This window comes from Acartia tonsa, chromosome 13 (assembly GCF_053477335.1).
Source record: "Acartia tonsa isolate MP-2025a chromosome 13, ASM5347733v1, whole genome shotgun sequence".
In the NCBI taxonomy this organism is placed as follows: domain Eukaryota; kingdom Metazoa; phylum Arthropoda; class Copepoda; order Calanoida; family Acartiidae; genus Acartia; species Acartia tonsa.
In genome coordinates, this window is record NC_137272.1 from 15,576,991 (window position 1) to 15,604,086 (window position 27,096).

General features: G+C 32.6%; 2 protein-coding genes across 45 annotated transcripts in view; one reads left to right on the forward strand and one right to left on the reverse strand.

Annotated features, from left to right (window-relative positions):
- The window catches only part of LOC145303998 (uncharacterized), a 38,678-nt gene extending 21,785 nt beyond the window's left edge, over positions 1 to 16,893 (reverse strand). For 43 of the 44 annotated variants that reach the window (XR_013873932.1, XR_013873930.1, XR_013873931.1 and 40 more), the window contains exons 1-5: positions 13,572 to 14,028; positions 12,725 to 12,768; positions 12,338 to 12,392; positions 4,112 to 4,223; positions 3,553 to 3,755 (exon numbers count right to left, since the gene is read on the reverse strand). Coding sequence is in view for 3 of the 44 variants with exons in the window: in XM_080145751.1 (XP_080001877.1) it covers positions 3,553 to 3,755; positions 4,112 to 4,223; positions 12,338 to 12,392; positions 12,725 to 12,768; positions 13,572 to 13,592 (435 nt within the window). In the remaining 41 variants the exon portion in view is untranslated. Of the gene's footprint in view, positions 1 to 3,552; positions 3,756 to 4,111; positions 4,224 to 12,337; positions 12,393 to 12,724; positions 12,769 to 13,571; positions 14,040 to 16,848 lie in introns of those variants that run through there. The other variant, XM_080145747.1, reaches the window with a different exon arrangement.
- A 4,878-nt stretch (positions 16,894 to 21,771) lies between these two features.
- Positions 21,772 to 25,591, forward strand: LOC145304000 (uncharacterized). The gene is made up of 5 exons (XM_080145752.1): positions 21,772 to 22,331; positions 22,476 to 22,515; positions 23,514 to 23,637; positions 24,375 to 24,463; positions 25,303 to 25,591. Exons 2-5 carry the CDS (start codon positions 22,484 to 22,486, stop codon positions 25,397 to 25,399), a joined length of 342 nt encoding a protein of 113 aa, XP_080001878.1. The 5' UTR covers positions 21,772 to 22,331; positions 22,476 to 22,483; the 3' UTR covers positions 25,400 to 25,591.
- The last annotated feature ends 1,505 nt before the right edge of the window (positions 25,592 to 27,096 follow it).

Sequence of the window (27,096 nt, forward strand, 5' to 3'; positions counted from 1 at the left end):
AGAAAAACTATCGTAAAAATGCGATGAAACCCGAAACTTAGTTTTCTTTTCATGATCCAAGTTTTATAATAACGTTTTCATATTCATTTGCATAACAACTTTGGGGACTTTTGATTAGTTGATTCATAAAGTTGAGTGTTCAAACGTTTCAACCACTAATGTACAGAAAAGGTAATTTTGTGTATCATAATTGGGCATGTACATCAATTTATCGACCATTGTCTTATCCCTTTAGATCCCAGATAAAAATACTAGCGGCTCTTCACTATTTTCATTTTTAGTTTTAAGGTGAGGCAATTTTTTCGGTTGGTCATTTTATTCTAGAGGCGTTTTCTATTGAGAGGGTGGTTAAAATAGTTAAAAGACCTTCCCTCTACCTATGGGAAGCTACATTGCAAAGGAGAACCATATCTGTTCATCGGTCCTCCCATACTTTTATATAAAGATTATTGGGGTAGGTATTGATTTTTGAGTAAAGCTAAATAAAACTGTTTTTTTAAGTGCTGATAAAATAATTTGCGTTTTTGTTGTTGGTTTGATATTGTTATGTGGAAATTGATGCACACCCTCTAGCCTTGCATAAACGTATTATAATTCAATATTTACACAAATATTAAGAATTATTACATTATGTTCATAATTTAGATTACATTCCTTATACATATAAAAAATTAACATTTAAGACTGTCTGTGTGTGAAGGATCTCGCTAACTGCTGAACCGATATGGTTCTCCTTTACAGTGTAACTTCTCATAGGTTTAAAACTGTAAATTAAACTGGTTCCAAATGTTAACTTAATCGTTGGCTTGGCTACCAAACTTGAGATACAGTTATTGAAATGTGATTGGTTGGTTCCAAACTACTAGTGTTTAAACTTTTCAACCAATAATATTAATCTACAGAAGGGGTAAATTTTTATTATCGTTGATATTACTTAATAACTAAGATTTTGAAAGCTACTGAACCGATTGAGTTATCCAGTTAGGCTATTTCTATAGTTAGATTTACTTCTTAAATGGTTTAAAGCTATTTTCTTTCCTTCCCTATCCCTTTGATTGCAGATTTGTTCATTTGTACTTTATATTTGTTAATAAACTTATCTATAGTAAAAGTGTTATACAAGAATTCTAAAAAAGTATGCATTAATTTCCGCATATTTATAGCAACAAACAGCACAAACTTTCTAGTTTTCTTTGGTTTACTCTTACAAATAAAACATATACCCAGGGGTCTAAAGGAATAAGACAATGGCTGATAAATTGATGTAAATCCCCAATTATAATAAATAAAATTACCCCTTCTGTAGATTATAATTAGGTAGTGGTTGTAACTTTTGGTCACAATGAAGTTCAATAAAAGACCACAAAGTTGTTAAGTCAACAAATAGTAAAACATTATTATAAAATTAGTGTAATAAAAAGACCATTGCCCCCTCTTTCCTTGCAAATACATCTTTTTATGTATTTGATTTTTAGCGTTTTTGCGAATATGAAACAATATGCGAAAACGATACTATGCTGATGTGATCGAACACTGCAAAATATATATTCTAAGTACAAACTCAAGGATAACACAGTTTTATAACTTTTAAAGGATAAATAAATAAATCATTATTTTTGTTAAAACTTAACGAAGCTCAACGGCGTACACAGGATTTACTGGAGAGGGATATGGGCAGGGATCTTATGTACATTCTCAATGTTAATACACAATATTACCCCTTTTGTAGATTACAATTAGTGGTTGAAACGTTTGGACATCTAACATAATAAACCAACCAATCAGAGTACATTATATGTCCCCAAAGTTGTTAAGAAAATGGTATTAAAAAACTTTGGGAACTTTTGTAATAACCTGCCCATTGTCCCCTCTCTCTCTCTTTCTGAATTTTACCTCATTTTAAGGCCATCAATAACTAATAACGTTATCAGGTTAAATGTTCTATTATCAATTGGGTTATTTACTCAATAATAACAAATATTTATTTAGACGATTTCTAAAGTCGTTTTCTCATTAAAATTACAGTATATATGATCTCTCTTGAGAAGTCTAAAAATTAGCTGTAATTTAAAAAATAAATTGCCCTTGGGAATAATTTTCGTTGCTACTTACTTAACATACTCAATAGTAAGGTGTATTACGTTACATGCATCTTAAATAAATAGAAGGATGTTTAGAATCTTGAATAAAAATAAATAAAACAAACCAATTTTCTCTAAGTTAAAATTAAGCCTCATAAAGGTAAATCTACATACAACAAATCTGATCCCTATCTTTTATACTTTTTCTGAAACATTTTTCATTTTACTTTGAATCTACAGCGTGTTTTTTATGAGAACTTTTTTGGAAGCAATTTTGCCCCACTTATAGTTATCAGAATTTAATGATTAATGGCTTATTTTCTTCGTTTTTCAAGGCAATTAATAGAACAACCAAAAAAAATTCAGTTTTTATTTAAAGAGTACAGTAAAATCTAAAATTCAAAACTTAGGTGTCAACATCTAAAAATGGTTTTAGCGCATTTTTCTTATGCCTAAATCTTCTAAGAAAAAAATTAGATTTTCTGTAGTAGACTTTGGGGGGCCAGTACTCCCTCCCTGGTTGAGATATGACCTTTAAACTTTTATATGTTCTAGTACATGTCCCTAATAGTATCTGTATACATTTTTAGCTCTATATCTAAACTTTGAAGTATTTTGCAGCCATTCTTGCAAAAGGTTGAATATTTGAGCATAAGAAAAATGCGCTGAAACCATTTTTAGATGTTGACACCTAAGTTTTGAATTTTAGATTTTACTGTTTTTTTTAAATAAAAACTGAAATATTTTTTTATTGTTCTATTAATTGCCTTAAAAAACGAAGAAAATAAGCCATTAATCATTAAATTTTGATAACTATAAGTGGGGTAAAATTGCTTTCAAAAAAGTTCTCATAAAAAAAAACACACTGTATATTAGGAAATGCAATTTGTTGCTTTAAGAATTACAATATTCTATCCCACATCAACCCCCTATTTGTTTTTACAGCTGCTTCCTAGTAAATGAATGAAGGATCTTTAGGGATAAGACAATGGACAATGAATTGTTATACTTAGCTTCCCCAATAATGGAAAACAAATTATCTCTGCATTTAGACATTATATATTCAAAATATCTAAATAAGCAAACAAATAATGGATGAACATTCTGGCCATATTATTGGTTTGAAAGTGAGAAAGAGCGGTTATTTTTACATTTTGTTCGCATCATGAGTCTGCTATAAACAGTCGCATTTCTTAGGATATAGATTTTCTGGATAATGGAAAGAAAACGAAGTAGCGGGTTTCGTTGTATTTTCACAGTAGCTTTTCTCCTATTTCTAACCAATGCAAGGGGCTCTTACCCTGCTGGGCCAATTTACTCACCCTGCGGGTCAGTCATTAACATGTAATTAACCTAAAATAACCTATCAAACCTTCTTCTTCTTTTTATTTCAATGATCCGATTTTGTTATATTTTAGAACTAATTTCTATACATGAGACATTGTAATCAGCACAGCAACAGCAAGCGTACCTGTTTCTCCAGCTCCAACTGGAGCCGGGAGTTGAAGAGGTGGGCCCGGCTGACCGCCACGGCCCTGTCATAGTCGGCCTTAGAGTACGTCTCCTCGACCTGGGGTGGGCCGGCGGAGAACCGGATTCGGCCGGGAGGCTTGTACTGAGTCTCTCGGCCAGTGTTTGTGTCTCGTATGATGTACAAACCGTCCGAACTTTCATCTGAAAATAGAACAAGGATGACAATATCTATCAATAAGTAGCAAAGCACAAAAATAGACATGGATTAAAAACTGCCTAGCCTAGGTGAGTTTAGGGCACACGAGAAAGATTGAAAAAAAACATAACATTTTTTTACTGTCCCCAAAGTTAAATAATAACGTTTTCTCATTGTTTAACTTAACAACTTTAGGAACTTTAATAAATGATTCATTATTAAGTTAAATGTTCTAATGCTTCAACCACTCTTTGATCTACAGAAGGGATGTTTGGGTGTGTCATCATTTGGTATGTATTGTACATCATTTCATCGGGCATTGTCTTATCACTTTAGATCCCCATCAAAAAAAGGCATTTACCTTTAAAAATGACCTCGTTGTTGTCGAGTATATGTTTAAACTTTGAATTTAGTTCTGCTTCTCTGTCAGGAAGGGAACTAACTGGTGGGCTATGCTCTTCTACCTTGGATACCTAAACAAAAATGAAATTTTATATAAAAAAATCTTTGAATATGTTTTTTAAAAATCCTCGAAATTTATTTTACAAACCTTCATAACAGTAATACATCTAATGAAAAGTTCAGTAGGTTGAAAATGTAAGAACAATAAAAAAGCAAAAAGCAAAGCTTATAATAGCACAATTTATTAGGTAATGTATGACAGGTGTCCCATTGATTATAAAACATTCTATTCTCCCCAAATATAGTGACAAGGATAACATTGTAACTTGTTGTAATAGGAATCAGATAAATAAGATGATTACATCACAAAATAAATTATTGTCAAAAAGATTAACAATCAACTTTTTTTATTTGGACGTACGCTTTCTAAATCATACCTAACTAATACAGGAATCACCATGCTAAATTTAAAACCAATAAGACTATTTTAACATGCCTAATTTAACGATGAGAGCTATCCGTTACTGACGGACTTTAATAATTATAGAAAAGCTTTCCTTTTAAAAATACGTAATATACACCCCTGGAGAATATTTTAATAATACAACAGGAAGATAAGTATTTTTTAAGAAGGTAATAATAATATAACTGTTTCATAACATGTTTCAAAAAAGAAAAACGTACCAAATGATATTTGTAACCCATTACATTATTAACTAAACAAAACTTAAGTAGTCCAATAAAAAAAATGATTAATTAAATATTAATTAAAACTTTTTAAAGATAAGGCGTCTGATGAAATAATATAAACATATTTTTAGAACATTTCTTATCTCTAGCCGGTTATTTCATATTTTCGTTATTGCAATATAATATTACTAGTGGCTTCGCCCCTAGCCTCTAGGGGCTTTGCCCCAAGAGGTATAATTACATCTTCTATTACTTACCCAGCAGAACGGATCACAAATTTTCGCACCTACCCAGCAGGAAAACATTTTGCGATTAAATTCGCGAAATTCGTAAATTTCGTAAATTTCGTAAAATTCGTAAAATTCATAAAATTCGTAAAATTTGTAAAAAAAAAAAAAAAAAAAAAAAAAAATGGGGGGGGGGATTTTTTTTTGTTTTTTGGGGGGTTGGGGGTGTCCCACCCCCCAAGAAAATAGCTTAAAACCACCGCAGGACCAATAGGTACATTCCCTGAAGAGTAGAGCCCATTCGGTTCAGCGGTTACCGAGATCTTAAGCTTCAGACGGACAGACGGACAGACGGACAGACAGACGGACAGACATCGTTCTACTTTGTATTATAGATTAAGTAAAGGGTGATAATTTCCCCAAAAATGCCTTGTCGAGCACAGAACCTTAACCCCGTAAATTTTAAATAAAAAGAGGAGAGGGTGGTATCGTTTTTTTTATTTTAGGTCAGGTTATATTTGATATCGGGTTAGGGTCCTCGCAAAGGTTAAGCTTAAGAAAAAAACTAACCCCCTCTAAATTCAATTTATTTTAAAAATAAAGGGGGGGGGGGGGGAAGACTCCATAAGTACTTTAAAATAAAGCATCATCATGTTATATGAAGTGAGAGATTCTATAGACTAAGGATACAAACTGACATTAAAAATGATTTGAACACCCTGTATTAGTTAAGAATTATGTAAGAATATGACATAGTTTCGTCAGTTTTCTAGAAAAGTATTATATTTTTACGTAACATTATCTTTTTTAACTCATTCAAAAAGCACGAAAATAAAAACTAACTGATCCTCAAGTAAAAAAATATCTGTTATAAAATACTCCTAAGTATGTTTTAAGCTTTTTTTCATTGTTTAGTGATTTATTTAAATATGTATTAATAGTGGCTATGCCCCTAGCCTCTAGGTACCTACCTAAAAAGGGGGGGGGGGGATTTTTTTATTTTGAAGGGTTGGGGTTTCCCACCCTCCAAGGAAATAGCTTAAAATCTCCACAGGAAAAGTAGATATATTCCCTGAAGAGTATAATACAATAAGATCACTGTTTACCGAGATCTTAAGGGACTTACAGACGGACGAACAGACAGACATCAAGCTACTTTGTATTATTGATATCCTCATCCCTATTTTTTATTCTACGACTAAAGGTTAAGTGGGAGGGGAAGTTAAATACTCTAAAACGTAGGGGCGCAGCCACTAGAGAATATCTAAATAGTATCTTTTGTTTACTTTTTCCAATGGCTTCGAAACAAATAACAGCATACAATTTTGCATATCATATTTATTTTATCTACTCCCTTCCGATAGTTCAAAGATAGGACACTGGAAAAAAAATAATTCTCTAAATTCAATAGGTAGGTAAATATATTTATAATTTTGTCATTGATAGCTTCTAAATATTGGTCAAAAGAAATTTTTCAAGTTCTTAAAATCCCTTGAATTCTTCTATCTATTTGAAACATTTTCTTCAGGAAACTAGCACTGTCAAAAATCTACTGGCAAAAAGGAAGAAAATCCACTAAATTTTTATGAGAAAATCTGACAGTAACCTTTATCTAACTGCTCATTTATGCATATGAAGGCCTTGTAAGCCTCATAACCCTTCATATGTCCATATAAACTAGAAAATTTTAACAAAGACAATTGTGTTCATTAGAATCACAACATAAATTCTTTGTCTGAAGTTTAAGATTTCGATAACTACTGATCCGATTGAGTTCTCCAGTTTACGAAAGATTCATTTAGGTCCTAGGATGGTTTTAGTCTATTTGTACTTTCAGATTTAAGTCTTAAATGGTTAAATAGGCGTAGCCACTAGTCTAGTATATAATACTAGCGGCTTCGCCCCTAGCCTCTAGGTGATAAAAATAAAAATTAAAGCAAAATTCATAAAAGGACCAAGGAAATCTTCAGCAAAACAAGGACCAAGGAAATCTTTTACAAAAATTTTTTAAAAAAAAAAGTAAAAAAAAATAATAAGGGGGGGATTTTTTTGTTTTTGGGGGGGTTGGTGGTGTTTCATCCCCAAAGAAAATAGCTTAAAACCACCACAGGACCAATAGGTATATACCCTCAAGAGTAGAATCCAATCGGTTCAGTGGTTACCGAGATCTTAAGCTTTAGACGGACGGACAGACAGACAGACAGACACCGTACTACTTTGTATTATTGACTAGCGGCTTCGCCCCTAGCCTCTAGGGGCTTTGCCCCAAGAGGTGATAAAAAAAATTAAGGTGAAATTCGTAAAAGGACAAAGGAAATCTTCTACAATAAAAAAAAAATAGGGGGGGATTTTTAGTTTTTGGGGGGGTTGGGGGTGTCTTACCCCCCAAGAAAATATCTTAAAACCACCACAGGACCAGTAGGTATATTCCCTGAAGAGTAGAGCCCGTTCGGTTTAGCGGTTACCGAGATCTTAAGCTTCAGACGGACAGACAGACAGACAGACGGACAGACGGACAGACGGACAGACATCGTTCTACTTTGTATTATAGATTAAAGAAATAGCAGTGAAGATTTTCTAAATTTAATAAGCAACACATTAGAAATACCAAAAAGTATCAAGATGTCTGTATGTCTCTAAAGATCTCGTAAACGGCCAAATTAATCAGTTGGAAATTGTCATGTAAGGTTGTATTATTATGTCCTAGGGTAAAATTACCAAAAAAATTTCTTTTCAAAACAATAGGAAACAAGCCTCTAGAAGCTAGGGGCAAAGCCACTAAAATTTCAGTCAAGCATACAATATATGAGAAATATAGAATGTAAGCTATTTTTGCTAATCTTAACTACTAATATTTTTTCTGAACACTTTAGTCCTTGCTCAAAAGGCAATGCTCTTTAGCTTGCTTGCAAGCATTTATACATAAAAATGCAAAAAAAATATAGTAGAATTCAGTGAAAATCAGCTGTGCTTTCCTTTCACTTTTATTCACATTTATGGGATGAAATTAAATATATAATAATACTGTCTTTTTATTTATTAGATACATATACAGACAAACTATGCCTAAGTAAATACCATTACCTATGTTGCACTACATCTTGCACAGTTGGCAAAGTATCGACTGGCGGCTTGGCCGTTTAACCGTTTTTTTTTGGGCAAATCCATCATTTTAAACATAGGAATCAACTTTTTCATACATATTTTTGCTTTATTTCATGTTAAATGATACCTATTACCTACAATATTTTCAATTTCAAGTACCAGCCACTACCGGCTAGAACCAGGTGTAAGCGGCTAGGAGAATTAAAAATGTTAAAAATTAACAACCATGGGTGTGTGAAACCATTAGGAGGTGAAAAACGGGAAAGACAGGCTTTTCCGAATTTTAATTTTAAGGGGGGTAATTCCCTTTACACCCCTCTACCTCACGCAACTGTAATCCACGTTTTTTTTTGTTGCCTAGTGGGTCGATTTTGGAATTTCACATTAGTAGACATTGGCAAGGGTTACTGGGCCAATTGAAAGAGGTTTTTTAATCCAAAAACAACGGGCGCGCGGGGGGTATAAAATGTGCCCGCCCCCCTATAAAACCAAAAATTGAAATTCCTTCAAACACAGGCATGTTGCATATCAAAATGACCGTATTGAAATGCTGATTACAGATCTGAAAACTGTTTTGAAAAATATTGATTCAGTCTGAAATGATTTTCAAATAACCTACCAAAATGAACAATTTTGACCAAATCAGCTGTTTTTAGGTACTTATTGAGATCTTATTCGAACTAGGAGCAATATTTTTCAAAACGGTTTTCAGATTCGTAATCAGCATTTCAATGCGGTCATTTTGATATGCAACATGCCTGTATTTGAAGGAATTTAAATTTTTGGTTTTATTAGGGGGTGGGCTTTTTTTATACCCCCTGCGCGCCAGCAGCCATAAGAGCCAAGTCACTTTTGAAACTTGAATGGGGCTTATCATACATATATATGACTTCCACAACTTATGATAACAGTAAAATCTTAAAAAAGGGGGAAATGGGCCCACCCTATTGCCTAGGTACCTACTTAAATGTTTTAATTTCACATTATAAGACATGTGAAACATTATTAATGACATTTTTTCAAATATTAATATTATTTTTTATTGATGAAACTAACTCGACATTAAATTGAGAGTTAAAGCAAGAATGACATCATCAATAAGTAGCGAAGGACAAAAAAAACAATTTAGACAAAAGGACAACGCCTATCTTCAGTTATATTACAGAAGAAAATGACTGCGATAAATCATAAAAATCATAAGGATTTAGGTATTATTTTGAATCATGTCGTCCGCAAACCAAGCAAATCTTAAAGGAATCTTCACCAAAAATTGTTAACCAAAACAGAAAACTAGATAAGTAACTAAGGAGTTTGAAGGACATTTTAGGAATTAGCAATTCTTAAAGGTGTTATTATGGTTGTTTCATTCAAAGACAGACGAATTAACAACGCTTCGCTACTGAAATTGTGTCATATCAACGTACATATTGTATCTATTAAAAACAATGGTTAAAATCACGCAAAATGACAGCATAGCATTTTAAAGTTCGTGTAGTCATTACATCATAATTGCCAGAGAAAGAGAGAGAGAGAGGGGGGGGTGACAATGGACTATTTATTACACTAGTCCCTAAAGTTTTACAATGGCGTTTTCTTATTCGTTTGCTTAACTACTTTAGGGACTCGGGTGAATTTTGATTGGTTGGCTCATTAAGTTGAGTTTACATACGTTTCAGCGACTAATATTATAATCTGCAGAAGGGGTAATTTTGTGTATCCCCATTGGGGATTTACATCAATTTAACGGCCATTATTTCATCCCTTTAGATACCTGGAGAGTTATAAACCGTGAGGAAAAACCCTATCTTTCATTTAATTTATTTAATGGGTGGTGTACATTTTCAAACAGAGTTGAAATTCTTTAACCTCACCCCTCTATTTCTAGAATTTATTTTGGGTAAAAAGGTAAATATGATTTTTTTTCAAGAAGGCTTATTTGTGGCCCCCTAACGAGATAAAAGGGATCCTACCAAAATAAATTGTTACTTAACAGGGATCTTACAATGGAAGTTGAATTTATATACATCCCCAATTACGATTTCAAAATTACCCCTATTTTAGATTAAAATTATTGGTTCAAAAATTTTGATAATACTAAATTTGAATCAAAATTCCACTTAGGTACCCAAAGTTCTTGAGCCAACGAATAAGATAACGTGGTTATAAAACTTTAGGTACTAGTGTAATTTACAGTCCAATATCACCTCCATCCCTGGATCTTACCAAATAAATTGTTACTATGTGAACAAAGTTTGCTCTTAGGTAAGCTGAATCATGTAACTCTCTTCAAGGGTGTCCCTTTACGTACGCATAAATTTCCAACAACATATTTACAAATACACAAAAAGGCACAATTGCAACGGGTATTTACAGAAAGGAAAGGAAAATGGGACTGTAAATTACACTGGTACCCAAAGTTTTGTAAACACATTATCTTATTTTATAGCTCAAAAACTTTGGGTACTTTGATTGGATTTAGATTGGTTAGTTCCAAATTGGTATTGTTTATTCTTAACCGTTTAAACCAATAATTTTAATCTAAAGAAGGGGTAACTTTGTATATTTTCATATGGGATGGACGTATTGTATTTTCCCTTAAGATATCTCTAGGTAATAATATGCACTTCTAAAGATATTTGCGAAGGCAAACTACATTTTCAGAAATGATAGACCACCATTCTCTGGAATTGGGTCGAAAGGAGATCTTTTGAGAGGAATAGTAAAGGAGAAAATAGAGAGATAGGAGAGAGAATGTACAAACATAACATAACACTAGAAGAAAGATATTTCTTCATAATAACAAAAAATAATAAAATACCATAAAATCTTAGATTACATCGTTATAAACTGGACGAAAAGTTAAAGGACTAAAGTTCAACACAAACTTTGTTATGGTGTGAACGACAATAAAAAACTGAATATCATTAAAACAACACATCCTATTTTCTCAACTCATATTATTAAACGTCATTTATTTAATTTGTGCTATTTTGCGGATAATATGTGTGGAATTCAATGCACACCACTTACAAGAGAGAGAGAAGAGCAATTTTCTGTCAGAAAAACAAATTTTAAGAAGATTAAGTGAGCTAGGTACTTAATTTTCAAGTTGGCTAAAAATACCCCCCCCCCCCAAAAAAAAACAAAACATTCCTAACAAAATTTATGTCGACTTATGTGCATTATATATGAGTAGTTATGGCTGACATATTAATAACATATTCAACTATATTAGAATGAATGAATGACTAAATACCTAAATTTTAAGATTTGACTAAAAAAAGTAAAAATCAAAATCAAAATTCTAAGTTTGATAGCGGAAGGGGAAAGATTTGGTGGTTTAAAAGTTAAATACAGGATTTTTACCGATTAAATGTTAGCTAACTGTGCACATTTTTAAATAAATAAGAGAGAGAGAGAGTTTTGGAGAAATTATCATAAACTTAAAATAGAATTAAGGGGGGGGGGGAAGTTTTGACACATTTGCGTAAACAGGGAGTATAGGCTTTATCTTTGGACTGAGAGTATAGGTTATTAGGGATAAAATCATTCTTATATGATGAATTTTCCCAAGTTTTAAGATTTTTTGGATAGGCCTCCAGGTTCCGGAGCTCCAGGCCTCCAGGTCCTCTCTGTACAGGTAAAAATGAAAAAAAAATTTTTTTTTTGAAGAGTTAGAAGTCAACTTATGAAACAAAATATGCGTTTTTTTCTTCAAATATGTTAATAACATTAAAAAATATGCATATTTTGTTTCATAGGTTGACTTCTAACTCTTCAAAAAAAAAAAATATTTTTTTAATTTTTACCTGTACAGAGAGGACCTGGAGGCCTGGAGCTCCGGAACCTGGAGGCCTATCCAAAAAATCTTAAAACTTGGGAAAATTCATCATATAAGAATGATTTTATCCCTAATAACCTATCCTCTCAGTCCAAATATAAAGCCTATACTCCCTGTTTACGCAAATGTGTCAAAACTTCCCCCCCCCTTATTTTTAAAAAAAATGAAACATCATCAGAAGGTAGGTACCTAGGTACTTTTTAAAAACTTTAAAAAATCAGTCAAAGAAAACATTATTTAGCTTCGACATACATGGTATTATTTATAATTAAGCCAGATATATAGGTAGGTATCTAGAGGATAGCAATTAAAAATTAGGTACCTTAAAATCGTTGAGTTCGGGACTTTCTTCCAGGCAGATGGATGAGGAACGGGAACTGAAAGAAAATGAACAATTAAATGTAAATTATTTTTCAATCTTGTTGAATTCCCCCCCCCCCCCCTCTCATTATTTTCCAATTAAATTAGAAAATATAAGGAATATTTACTTATTTCAAATTGTTTGCCATTGCTTAGGGGGTATTTTGACGGTTACATCGAAACTTAAACTTAACCCCTTCACCCCCCCCCCCCCCCCGAAAAAAACGCACCTAGAAAAAAATAACACTAAAAATTTTTCTTCATACAATAAATTAAAATTGGGGGAAGTAACTACCCCCTCCCCCAGAGGCCTCTAGGAGCGTAACCGCTAGATTCAATACCAATTTACCTGAGAGCACTATCGAAACCTGAATCTCCATCGGATGCATTGCGTTTCCTGTTTTTTCAGAACAACGTTATTCATACAAATTGGCAGTTTTTAATAGTTATACGATTCTATTCTTAGAAAGGTATTTTGCCTCTAGCTTTTCCAGCAGTCAAAAAAGACTATAGTATGCTGTAAGTAACTTAAACAAAGAAACTTTAATGCTAATTTAGTAATTTTATCATATTTTGAACAGCGGAAAGGTAGAAGGCACAAAACTGCAGCCCCTAATAATATCATTGAAAAGGCATTGAAAAGATTCCAACTACTGCTAAATCAGAGAAATGACAACAGAATACATGTTTTAGATCAATAATAGAAATATTACCACAAGACAAAGGTCGTGCAACCAAAGTATAAACAATATCTAAAGGGATTCACTTTTAATACGGTAAGAAATCAATGTTTATGTAGAAAACTGTTTGTTTAACTATGAAGTTTCGGGGAGGTAAACAAAATAATAATTCCCCCCAAACGAAACTACTCCACAACTTACTGACGCAAAATAAATAAAACTTATCACGTACGCAAGTCCCTTTAAGGAAGGGGACATTAGACTGTAAATTTAACATTTAAGGAAGGGGACATTAGACTGTAAATTTAACATTAGACTGTAAATTTAACTGGTTCCTAAAGTTGTATAACAACGTTATGTTATTCGTTGGCTTAAAAACTACGTTTTTTTAATGTCGTGCTAGCTTTGTTAGTTCCTATTGGCGTTTGTGAGTAAAAGACAAACGTTTAGACGTACATACCCTGGCTATAAACTAGCTACGCTACAAAAAACTTGTATGACAGAATAACGTGTTTCTTTCCTCAAACTATTATCCATGTAAATACAACAAAAATAGACAAATATAACAATTAAATAGTTATAACAACAACTATTTAAATAACAATCACAGAATAACTATAATTAGGCACCCAAACTTGTGTGTTCCTAATTATTTAGGGTTTTGATTTGATTTTTTGGTTTTAAGTTTTTCAAAATGTTTTTTTTTAAAGTTTGTTTTTATTATTTATTATTGGTATAAAGCACAGATTTAGTTCCTCTCTCTGCTAAGTTCCCCTCACCACAACGAGTTTTCTGCTTCATACAGTCTTGCCTAGGCCAGCTCGGCCAAGCAGGCAGGTAGGCGTGCTGGGTCATATTCTTGCCCATCCTAGCTTGGGGAGACAGGCGTGCTGGGCCAAAAAGTTCAGCTGTTTCTGCACTATTTGGTTTGGCGTGATGGGTCTATTTTTCTCCAAGTTGGACAAACGGACAGAGACATAAAAGCTATAAAGAGGTTAGGTTAGTCAATCCATAATTATAGATTTAATTGGAGAAAAGATCTAATTTAGGTCTAAAACTGTGAAGTTTTGGGTATAAAATACTGGCAGCATCCTAGTTTAGGAGTGGAGATACCCGGTATCATGAAAATTAAACCCCCCCCCGGGGGTATGCATCTATTTTGACACCCGGTATGCATCAATTTTGACCCGGTATATATTAATTTGGTCACCCCAATTTTTTTTTGCTTAAAACAGACAAATGGGTAATGAACAATACATAGTGGGTCAAAAATAAAGCATACAGGGTACAAAATTAAAGATAGGGGGTAAAGGGTCAAACATATACCCCCCCCCCCCCCCGGTATGCATCAATTTTGACCCGGTATATATTAATTTGGTCACCTCAACTTTTTTGCTTAAAACAGACAAATGGGTAATGAACAATGAATAGTGGGTCAAAAATAAAGCATACAGGGTACAAAATTAAAGATAGGGGGTAAAAAGATAAAGGGTCAAACATATACCCCCCCCCCCCGGTATGCATCAATTTTGACCCGGTATATATTAATTTGGTCACCTCAACTTTTTTGCTTAAAACAGACAAATGGGTAATGAACAATGAATAGTGGGTCAAAATTAAAGCATACAGGGTATAAAATGAAAGATACAGGGTAAAAAGATAGAAGGTCAAACATATAGCCCCCCCCCCCCCCCCGGTATGCAACAATTTGGACACCCGGTAAGTGTCAAAATGGCTACTCCCCCCCCTTATAATCCTAGTGTCCATTGAGGTCGTTCCGCGGACTGAGATTCATCTTTAACCCCAATTCTAATTAAAAGAGGGGAAAGGGTTGAATGATAAGGTGATATTCTATTCATAAGGAGGTATATAGTTAGACAAAAAATTTTATTAATATCGAAGCAATACGAAAAAAGTTATCGCTTACGTAAAAAAGGCACTAAAAACGATAAGAAAACAGCATTATAAACTCTCTCAAAACTGGTTTTATCTGTACCTATTAAATTAGCTTAAAATAGCATTAAATTTGACGATTTTAACAAAACAACGTTGAAAACAGCAAAAAAGGCCGTTATTCTATAGCCATTACATTACTTTAAAAGTATAGTCAAAAAAATGTTAAAAATCACGTTTTTTTATTCACCTATTGGTCTGTATTAATTCTCTATCTAGGGACTTACATCTATTGGGAGTAAAATTAAGAAAAAGTTAAAATATTTGTTTAGTTTAAAAATTTACACATAGATGTCTCCAAGTTTTAAGGAAACTTAGACTTGCCAAATTACAATATGACAATACAGGCATTAAAAACACATAACAAACACTTATAAACAAAGGCCAAACTATTTTATCCTATACTTTTATCATTTTAATCATCTTTTATATGTGAGCAGAGCCTCCTGCTACTTCTATCTAGTGCTTAACAAGGTATTAACCACTCCTAACCAACCCTTTCCCCTCTTTGAAAAAGAATTGGGGTCAAAGATGATTATTAGTCTAGAGGAAATTCGCGCAAGGAATGACCTCAATAGACTTGACCCCCCCCCCCCTGTATGTGTCAGTTTTGACACCCGGTATATGTCTGAACGGACACCCCCCTACATATTGATATATAGGGGGGTGTCCATTTTGACATTTACCGGGGGTCAAAAATGACGCATACGGGGGTATCCATTTTGATACACACCGGGTGTCAAAATAGATGCATACCCCCGGGGGGGGGTTTAATTTTCATGATACCGGGTATGTCCACTCCTAAACTAGGATTATCCCTAAAATACTTTTGAAAACATGAATTTTAAACTGTTTTTAACCTATTTTTAAAACATATATCAAAAATATACTATGACACCAGTAGAATTAAACTGCAGAGCCTAAATTTGAATTAAGTCCCCATAAACTTTTTTGAGGGGATTTAAAAATTAATTTTACTGTTGCTGTGGTCTTTTTTGATCAGAGCAAAAGGTCTTTTTTTATTTGGGTAAAATTCGTAGCTTTTAGAGTGTTTTGCTTCATATATGTAGTATTCTGGTATAGAGTAAAATTAGGCCTTTTGATTTCATCTAAATTAATTCATTAAAAACTTAATTCTTTACAATATATCAATGAATTAACTTTATCGTGCTTGTTTTCCATCACATATTTAAAACACAAAAAAATTGGCTGTAAAGGGTTAAAAAGTGAAAGATGACAACAAATGTTTATGCAATACAACAAATTTTTTTTTGTCACATATACAAATATGATAAAATATAAGATTATTCAAACTTATTTTTTTAAATATTTTTAAAAAGCATGTATCTTTTATGTGTATAGTTTTCATTCTTTTCATTTTAATTAAATAAAAATTATTTAACTACATTGGAAATAAGTCACTTTGTGAAAACACTCTTTTTTGAATTGAAAAAAACTGAAATGAAACAAGACTTTTAATTGGTTCAGACTTCAGAATAATATGTTTTATTTTAATGTTAAATTTCTTCTATATAAATTATTATTTTAGAAAAAAATTATTTGCATCGAACAGAGTAGAGTTTTTATTATTGTATTGATATAATCTGAATCACATCAAATTGTTCTGTAAGAAACAATTTAACCCCAAACTAAAAAATGCTTTTGCTTCCATCAAAATGATCACAGCAACATATAAAATTGTTTTTTAAATCCCCCAAAAAAAGTTTATTGGGGACTTAATTCAAATTTGGGCTCTGCAGTCTGATTCTACTGGTGTCATAGTATATTTTTGATATATGATAAAAAAATAGGTTAAAAACAGTTTAAATTTTTACAACACTTTTCCATGAGAACTATAGCAGACAAGCCGTGCTGGGACACCTAACAAGTATAATGGCCTGAATGACCCAATTTTTCGTGCTGGGTCAACCAAAGCCTTACAACTGTCGTTATACAAATCGTGCTGGGTCGACTGAGACAGCTGTGCACCGCTGCTGCCCAGGGCCGGGAACAAGAAGTCGTCCAGGGTCATAAGTGCAACTGCCATGTGCGTTGTAATAAGAGATTGTATAAGACTACAGGCGGCGTGCTGGGACATTTACACAGCTGAACTACCTCTAAAAGACGTGGCCAAGGTTGAAACGGGTTGGGACATTCTTATTTAAACTACCCAGCAAAAACACATAACAAAATGTCGAAAATTTTAACATAACAAAAATCCAATATGTACTTTAAAAATGCGCAAAAAAATCAAAATTGAAATTTTAAAAAATTAAGATTTTTAATGGCGACAACAATTTATTTTTGCTGGGTAAATATGGCCCCATTTGTAATGTATATGATATATGTGCACCAAAAGGGTAATGTGTTCGAGGGGAAAGGGGTGGCTAAGAGAAAGGAAGGAGAGGTGAAACGCTTTAAAGTGATTGAGAATCTAATTCATAACTTAACAGTGGTTTAGAAGGGGTTAATATAAGCAGCATCGAAAGGCATTTTTTTAGTTTAGCCTCTTAATTTGATTTTTATGAAAAAAATATAAAATTTTTTTTTTGACTATTTCTCTTTAATTTTTTTTGACAGTAAAATAACGGGAAAAATTTAAGATAATTACTTTTAAACAAAAAATCAAGAAAACTTATGTACTAGACGCTATTGGGTATAATATGGGCTTTCTTTTGAAATTGAAATAATGCGATAATATCAAAATCTTGCAAAAGAGATAGTTTTTTAGCATGTCTTTATTGCACTAAATTTTATATTGAATGAGGGGTTAAAGGAAAATGCTCTTTTTTATTACAAAATGGTGATTCTGACTTTTTCTAGTGGTTCAGTCGTATTAAAAATTAATATTATAATGTCATCTTTTTATATAAAAGTAATTTTATATAATTATACGACGTAAATTAGTTATTTTTCTGTTATCTAAATTGCGAAAAAAAATGTTTTAGCTAAAATAATCGAGTTCCTATTGGCTAGCCAATAGAATTTGAGGATTGGAGGGGGAGGGGGGTAAAAGGAGAATGGGATAAATAATTTTCATCGTGGTTTCCAAAATTACTTTTTATTGTTTTTAAAAATATGATAAGTACTCTAACTATATTATTTTTATTTAATTTAACTCCCGCCTTTCACTATAAATTTTTAAATAAAAATGAAAATAAAATATTTTTTTTTTAATTTAAAAGTTGGCCGCTATGATTTGATCAGTTTTTCTGTTGTTCGCTGAATTTTTTTCTCTAAACAATAAACAGAGTTGTCAAATTATCTGAGTTTAAGATTAAATTACATTTTAATTTTTACACGTAAAAAATAATTTAAAAAAAAAATTTTCAATAACGACATTGATTAATAGCATTGTTTTATTTTATTTTATAATTAATTGGTAAATCTGGCAACTATGGTGTCAGCTGATATTTTGCCTATAGCTCGATTTCTTGAACAAACAGCTTGGTACATAGGGTTTACTAGGGGGAAATTCCTTATGTGTTACCTATGTGGACTTAGGGAAAGTGATTCCCTATGACGCACTTACAGAAAGTGTCTCATGAATAATACTTATGTTAGCTGTGCGTATTTTTCACATGTGTAATTAGCTGAGGGAAGTAAGCTGTCATAAGTATTTAAAAGCAATGTTGCCACATTTTTAATTATTATGTTGTCCAATTTTTTTAACAGTTTGATTTACACAAAGCCCATGTTGAAGATCTTATTAAATGTCTTCTTCTCTAAATTCCGGAAATAGAATCATAAAATGATAATAGTAAACATAACTATTATTTTTAAGTATTAAAATAATTTTATAGAAACAATAATTTAATCAATATAATAACTTTTCTTAATTATTTAGGTAATACAAATATGTCCTTAAATTTTTTTCTCTTATTAACAAATTAAGTTTACAAAGAGTGTAGATAAATTAAGAAAAATACAAAGAGTAAATCTTTATACAAAAGTAACAGGATGTTTATCTGTATGTTCGTCTGTACCAAAGGATAATTGAACAAAATCTTTTTTGCAGGGACAGTGTTTGTCTCTGTAATATTTATCTTTTAGAGAAACTGCAGCTGCTGAAATCGCTGCCACTGGGAAATTATTTTTTTACCATTTCTTGCCATATCAGACAATATTGTATCATTTAAGACCATGTTATTTTTTTCCAAAAATTTTCCACTGCGAGAGCACTTAGTAATTTTTTGTAGAATTTTAAATAATAAATTCTAATGTTAGGCTTTTACATTTACAGTTTGTTAATGGTCTACATAAAAAAAGCAGTTACATCCCCCTTGAAGAAATTTATTAAAACCGTGGTGGAATTAGAATTAATTAAAGAGTTTTATTTTCTATATTTTCTTCCATATAGAACAAATTTTATCATTGTTTATTTTGGTTTTCTGGAGCTTTTTTATTTGTGTTTAAATTCTAATCTACAAAAGTACCTTGAAAAACATATCTACTTAATTCTACCCTCCCGAAATTATTGTTATTATGCACAAATGCCCCGTAAAAATCGATTTTTTACTTGTGTATTTGACAGCTAAGCTTAGGTAAAACAGCTTATTCACATAAGGAATAGCCTGTTCCCCATGTAACATAAGGATTGAATTCACATATGTAAATGACGTCCACTTAGGGAATTTACTTCGGGAATTCACTTCGGTTTTACATCAGGATTGTTCATGATACACTTTTTCTATGAGTTCACTCAGTGAAAGCTGTCATAGGGGAAATCAAATTCTTCAAGAAATCGAGCTTATGATAATATCATAATTGTCTGCTACAGGCTACAGGCTAAAGCTATGAATGACGTTTTTGAAAACAATATATTATTATTCACATTATTTTGTTAATTATTACAAGGAGCGTTGCGGAAGCGTTTAATTTTGGTGCGGCTCCGGCTCCAACCTAACATCAAGAAAAACTCGACATATTTTTTTCTCACGTCTACTTTTGACTTTTGAAGGTTCTAAAAGTAAAATTTTTGATAAAAATGGACTTGAAAAACTGAAAATTATAATTTTTAAAAAATCTCTTTATTTATCTAGTCCGGAGCCGTCTTTTAACTAAAATTACGGCTCCAGCTCCAGCAAAATTTGGCGGCTCCGCAACACTTATTATAAGCAAAATTTGAACGGTTATATCTGTCCATATTCGACAGCTCTTTTTTTTGTGAGAGATGTCAAAATGTTCAACAGCTAGCGAGACATACAGATAGATTAACTTTTACTTTATTATAAGGAATGGCGGCCCTTGGGTTCGTTTGGAGGGGGGGGGGGGGGTGAAGTCGAACTCACTCCTCACTCTCAATTGTGTAGCATCTATTGAGAGCAACTCAATCAGTTTATTACTTATTGGAATCGTAAGATTTACACAATTAAATAAACCTTTAATATAATGTTGAATTTTAGATAAAATTTGTAAACAGGATTTTTTTTTATTTCAGAAGAATAAATGTAACTCAAAAGTAAAAACAACCAACCAACATTTTTATAGAAAAATAAAGGTAAGGGGGGGGGGGGGGGCACATCTGACACTTTTGCGTAAACAGGGATTATAGGCTTTGTCTTAGGAGTTATAGGATAGGTTATTTGGGGAAAAAGTTTAGTTTTTGGGTGTATTTTCCTTATATTTAAAAAAAAATTTGATAGGTCTCCAGGTTCAGGTGCTGCAGGCTGGAAGGTCACTTCTGGACAGGTATAAATGAAAAAAAAATTTTGTTTGAAGAGTCAGAGATCAACTTATTAAACCAAAAATGCATCTTTTGGGATGTTATGAGCATATATGAAGAAAAAATAAAAATCAGCCTCCAGGTTCAGATCCTGCAGGCCTCCAGGTGAATTCTGGACAGGTAAAAACTGAAAATTTTAAATTTTATAGTTAGAACAAAACTTATTTTACAAAAGTTGCTACTTTATGGATGGTATGAACTAATTTGAAGAAAAATTTGAAATCGGGCTCCAGGTACAGGTACTGCAGGCCTCCAGGTAAATTCTGGACAGGTAAAAACTGATTTTTTTTACTTTTGAAGTTAGAACAAAACTTATTTAACAAAAGTTGCTACTTTATGGATGGTATTAACATATTTGAAGAAAAATTTGAAATCGGGCTCCAGGATCAGGTACTGCAGGCCTTTAGGTGGATCCTGGACAGGTAAAAACTAAAATTTTTTACTTTTATAGTTGGAACAAAACTTATTTTACAAAAGTTGCTACTTTATGTATGGTATGAACTAATTTGAAGAAAAATTTGAAATCGGGCTCCAGGTACAGGTACTGCAGGCCTCCAGGTAAATTCTGGACAGGTAAAAACTGAAATTTTTTACTTTTGAAGTTAGAACAAAACTTATTTAACAAAAGTCTAAAACCATCTCAGGACCTAGAAAAGCTCCACTGCACTGGAAAGGAGAACTGGCGTTTTCCTCTTAAGAATTTTTTTTTCAATTTTGACAACAAACAACTATTTTAGTTTAGGTTACTCAAATTTTCAAAATTGAAAAAAATTTCTAAAAGGATAATACCGGAGAACCATATCGGTTCAGCGAATTCCTTTTCTACATACAAAAAAGCTTACTAATTTTATATATAGTTAACTAGCGGCGACGGCCCTAGAGGCCTCTAGGGGCACTTGAGGAGTGGAGAGTCAAATTTGATAACCCAATTATCACATTAGATTTGAAAAGAAAAAGTATAAAACAATTGGAGGGGGGGGAATAATTTTTTTTTTTTTTTTTTTGGGGGGGGGGGGGTGGGTTGCCTCCCCCCATTTTTATTTTTAGTTTAAAAAATTGTAAAAAAAATTTTTAAGGGGGGTGTAATTTTTTCTAGGGGCGATTTCCCTTAGGAGGGTGGTAGTACCCTCCCCCAAAATAGTTATAATCCTTCCCAGAACTTATGAGAAGCTACCCTGTTAAGGAGAACCCAATCGGTTCAGCGGTTAGCGAGATCCTTCGGTACAAACACACAGACACACAAACAAACAGACACACATCCTGTTAAACCCAAAAAATAGGCCCGCCTCCCCTCTTTTTTTACCCCCTCCCCTTTTTCTCTTTCCTCATAAGGAAGGTGCCCAAAACTGCCCAAAAGGACCTTATATTAGGCGGCCCAAAAGCGCCCGCCCAAAATGACAACCCTGAGTCCAGTTGGGGGAAAACCCAATAGAGGCAATTTTTTTTGTCTAAGATGTAATTTCTTCTTCACACTAAAAAGTTGGGACAATTTATTTGCCGAACCCTAGATACTGAATTAATATTTTAGCTTTCTATTTTTGATCATACAGTTAAAACCAAAGCTTTGCAGGAAGAACAACCAAAACTACTTTTTAAAGGTAAAATTAACTTCCTGTCTATTTTTCCTTTATTTGTTTTTACATTTTTTCAAAAAAAAGTGTAGGATAATTAACATAATTTCTTAAGTCTTTTTATCACTTACCTTTCTATATCATATAAGTAACTTTTAAATTTTATTTCAGTACTTGAAATGATTTTAGGAAGAACTACCCTTTTTGTTTGGTAAGTTTTTCATTTTTAAATCACAGCTATTATCTGACGAGGATATCATGTTCGTCTGTCTGTGTGTCTTTCAATTTTCTTAGTTACATGAACACGCTAATATACGTAAGTTCAAATTCTCACACATTACAGTTATTACCTGAAGTATAAAAGCCCATCTTCCAGACCTTTAACATTTAAAGAAGAAGTTCTAGGCATATCATATAAGCAGAAATTTATTTAGTGACAATGGTTTTAAAAATGTATACTATTATATGTATATCTGATAGTATTTTTAAGATATAACTCTCTGTCGTATATTTTTGTCTGAAGTTTAGGGTTTTTCAAAATTGCTTAATTAGGCGAGAAACGCAAAAAAAAATTGGTGGTTTACAGGGGGAGTGGCGGTTCGACAGCCATATTTTCACAATTCCATATATACCCCATTAAAACCCGCGACCGTGGCTCAACACGTAGCGCATCCGCTCGTCGTCGGGAAGGTGATAGGTTCGAATCTCGGTCCGACACCGCATTATAACTAAAGACGTTAAAAATGGTTCCTACTGCTGCTATGTCAGATGCGCGACATAAATAGTTAGAGTAGGGGGAATGCCTTGGCTCAAAACAGGCACAACTCATAACCATGCACAGTTAGGACTTCTCAGACAAAGGTTGTGCAATCAAAGCAAAGTGCCCCCTGGGGGCACTTTGTTTAAGGAGGGGGGGGGGGCAAAATTTTGCAAAATCTTCAAAATGCCCCCCCCCCCTAGACAAAGTGCTTTGCACGCCACTGTTTTTATTACATGCAGAACGAAGGAAAGTTGTTTTATTATGAGACTAAAAACTGAGATCTTGATTCATTGGTTGAAGCACGGACAACTTTATAGATTAAAAACCTAGCTTCAATTTCTAGAGGCTTAACAAGAAAATTTTAATTATATCTTTTTCCTAAGACTACATGTTTTGGTAACTTTACAATTATCATAACATAATATATTACTTATATATATATCATTCAGGTTCATGAATCTGATTGTCTATGGACAGATCCGAATCAATGATCTGATTGACAATGACAACATACGTAATGACAACGTACATAGCATATCAGGAGCAGTAAAACAATACGCTACATGGGCTATAGTAAGTTAAAATTATTTTTTCAGAGCAGAATACTATGTCATATGGTCATACTATAAGGTTTAATTAGAAGATTATGACCAGATTTGTGCAGAAGGGGGTGTGACCAGTCCACCCACTTTAGAAAGATAAGGGATGAATATATATTCCCTTCAATAAGAGTCAAAAAAAAAACTTATACAACCTAAAACAGCCAAGGGGGATGTCAAATTTAAAAAGTCAACCCCCCTTAAATTAAGGCAATGTGAAAAAATAATTTGCATTACATTACTGGTCAAAGAATACTTGTTTAACTTTTGAGTAAGTTGGTTATGTAGGGGGTTGAACCAGGGTGGAAGGGGACATTGGACTGTTAACTTGACAGGTACCCAAAGATATAAAATCATGATTCAAATTCCTTAGCTTAATAACATTATGTATATACTCTAATAAAATTTGGATTGATTCTTTATTACACTAGGGCTGTCCTAACATTTCAGGCAATGCTTTTTTAATACTGAAGTAGTAATTTTGTTTAACATCATTGGGTATGTACATCAATATATCGTCCATTGTCTTATCCTTTAAGATCCTTGGGGTTTTATACTGAGCGAGATGTACCCAACCCCCTTACAATGAAAAAGTGCATCCCCCTGGCAAAAATGTGTGCACTCTACTGGTTATAACATTCTCCTCCTCTATAAACTAACTTTGTTTATAAGCTAAATAATGTAAATAAAGTAACCAACAAATTCTTTTAGTCATCAAGTACAGTCTTTCCAGGTCGCTGTCCAAGCCGGCGAACCGCCTGCACTAATTCTTACAAATTGGAGAATAACATTCTTGAAACGTAAGTAATATTATATCTACAGCCACAGCCTATCAGCTTACATTAGCATTGCTGTCTGCCGCAGCAACAAAATATTAATTCAGCCTGAGCCTCATTCAGTAAAGGAGACTTTTGATGTATAAACGGCTGATTTTTTTGTGATAATCCATTTTCGATGTATAAACAGCTGATTTTTTTTGATTATCCAGAATATAAGGGGGGGGGGGGGGTGACTTGTAACATGGCATACCAGCAATTTTATTTTGGTTGCTATTCCCTTAGTTTTAGAGATAATTGGGTAAAATATTTTAGGTTGTGTCAATAATTACCCCAAGTTTTTGTATCTTTCATAAAAAACGGTGGCGGGATCGCCGCACCCGCTGTTAGTTTCCCATTATAACTAACCTCAAGGACATTTTTTGAAAATTCTTGTTTATCATGGTCATTAAAAAAACATTTAAATAAAAACGTCGGGTTGACCACCACTTTCACCGTTCATTTCCGGATCCGCCGCCGTTTTTAAAGAAAGATACTAAAACTTTGAGTGATTATTGACACAACCAAAAATATTTTACCCAATTATCTCTAAAACTAAGGGAGTAGCACCAAAAATAAAATTGCTGGTATGTCATGTTACGAGTCACAGTCCCCTTGCTTTTTCTGTCGATAATACTATTTCTGTAAAATGTTATTGTAGATTTCCAAAAACAATGAGTTATAATTCCTTAACTTGCTCTTCCCTCCCTCTGCTTGTCTGTTCGTCTTAATTTTATTTTCTATGTTTAGAGCTTAGCTATTTATGGATATTGTCATCCTTTTTTTCTGTAAGGTTTGAAAATAACTGAGTAATTTATTTTTAGGTGTTGCTCTTTGGTAGAACGATATGGTCGATTAGATTGCCCACATCCTTTGTATAACAAAAATAAACGTTATTGTTCATACTACAAAAAATATTAAGAAAACGGTTATACAAATTACGGGAATTCAGATTATTACTGAATTATTGAAAGAAGTGAAAAATATATGCCTTTCATTCAAAAAGGCATAAAAAATATGTAATCATCTTTGTTATTGTAAGAATAATTGTCTATGCTTTTTTACCTATGTTCAGTATCATGTCAATGTTACAATAAAAGTACTTAAATCTGATTTGTTTCTATTTCTTTTCCGTTGTTAGTCTGGAGATTAAATAATTAAGAAGTAGTCCACCACAACGGTCTAAGGGTGGAAATTTGGCAAAAAAGTCATGATCAAATTTTCTTATTTTAACTTGATATTATTGATTTACATACCCCAGCCCATGCATAATGGACAAGGAAAAGAAAAAATAACGTTTGGAACTAAGTTTTTTTTTACTTCAAAGTTGGGTCAAATCAATATTTTTTGAAGGTCAAAAATCTACTTTTTATTTTCTACCTAGATATGAAAAATAATTTTTTTTTGCATAAATATCTATTAAAAACTAATTTCGTTCATATTCTTTACAAATATATATACCAAATCAATAAATAAAAACATTTTTATTATATATTTTACCTTAAAAGTGTTAATTTTATGCTTTGAAAGTAAATTTATGAAAAATTTTTCGTCATTTTTTTACTGAAAAATTTAGCTAAAAAAATTAGTTTTCCTCATTTTACTCCTAGTTGCGCTACCGACCCCATACCAAACCATATATGATTCTAAATTTTGAGAATATAATACAACTTTAAGTGAAGTTTCCAGAGTGGGGTCGGTAGCGCAACTTTAAAAATTTTTAATCTGAAAATTGCCTGTAAAACCTAAATTTGAGGGGGGGGGGGGGAATTACAAACCATAACAGCAATCTTAATTTCTCTGTTATTCCATTACTATTAAAGATAATTGAGTAAAACTTTTTAAAATTAATAAGTAATTACTAGAGGAACAACAATTTTAAAGGAAAACCGCGACTTACCCGCAGTTCCCGCAAAAAAAGCCGCCGCCCGCAGATTTTAAAAAACAAAACATTTATTGCATATAGGTCATTTCTTTTTTGATTTTAGTGTTTAGGGAAGGTGTTTGCAACTCTAGTCCTTACAAGGAAAGTGCAAAAATGAATTTTGTAGTAGCGTAGCTACTTTTAAATTCGCAAAGTCCGTCAGTCTGTATGAACACGTAACAAGTTTTTTTTATACAAAGTACTTTGTGTGGAAGAATCACTGTGGCAATTTTGCAAAAAAAATAACACTTTTTGGTATGAACTATTTTAATTTTTAGGTGATTTTTAGAGATGTTAGCTCGTCTGTGTGTGCAAACACAATAGGAGGTGAAATCCAAAGTTGTAAAGTTGTGTAAAGAAGATGGCATGTTTGACATTAGATCCATTCGGCATCTCGAGGCTAAAAAAATTGTATTAATCTTATTATTTACAGTTTTATATCCGCAGACAGCTGTTTATAATACAATATGATGAATTATTTTAATATTTGCATTTAAATTTTAGTTTTGTCTCAGATGATTCGAAATTGTCTATTTTGACGAGAAAAGGTAAATAAAAATTCGGCGGGAAATGACGTTTTCGATCTTAGTTGTAGATTCAATTTTTTGTGATATATCTAACATTGTATGTGATAATATACCTCAAAATAGAAATTTGTACCATTTGTCAATGAGATTTAAAAGCTGTAAAAATT

Bases quoted from the DNA above. Each gene is read 5' to 3' on its own strand.
- LOC145304000 (XM_080145752.1), top strand. From the start codon at position 22,484: ATGATTTTAGGAAGAACTACCCTTTTTGTTTG. The intron at 22,516-23,513 runs GTAAGTTTTTCA...TATATCATTCAG, and splicing joins AGAACTACCCTTTTTGTTTG to GTTCATGAATCTGATTGTCT. The intron at 24,464-25,302 runs GTAAGTAATATT...ATTTATTTTTAG, and splicing joins GAGAATAACATTCTTGAAAC to GTGTTGCTCTTTGGTAGAAC.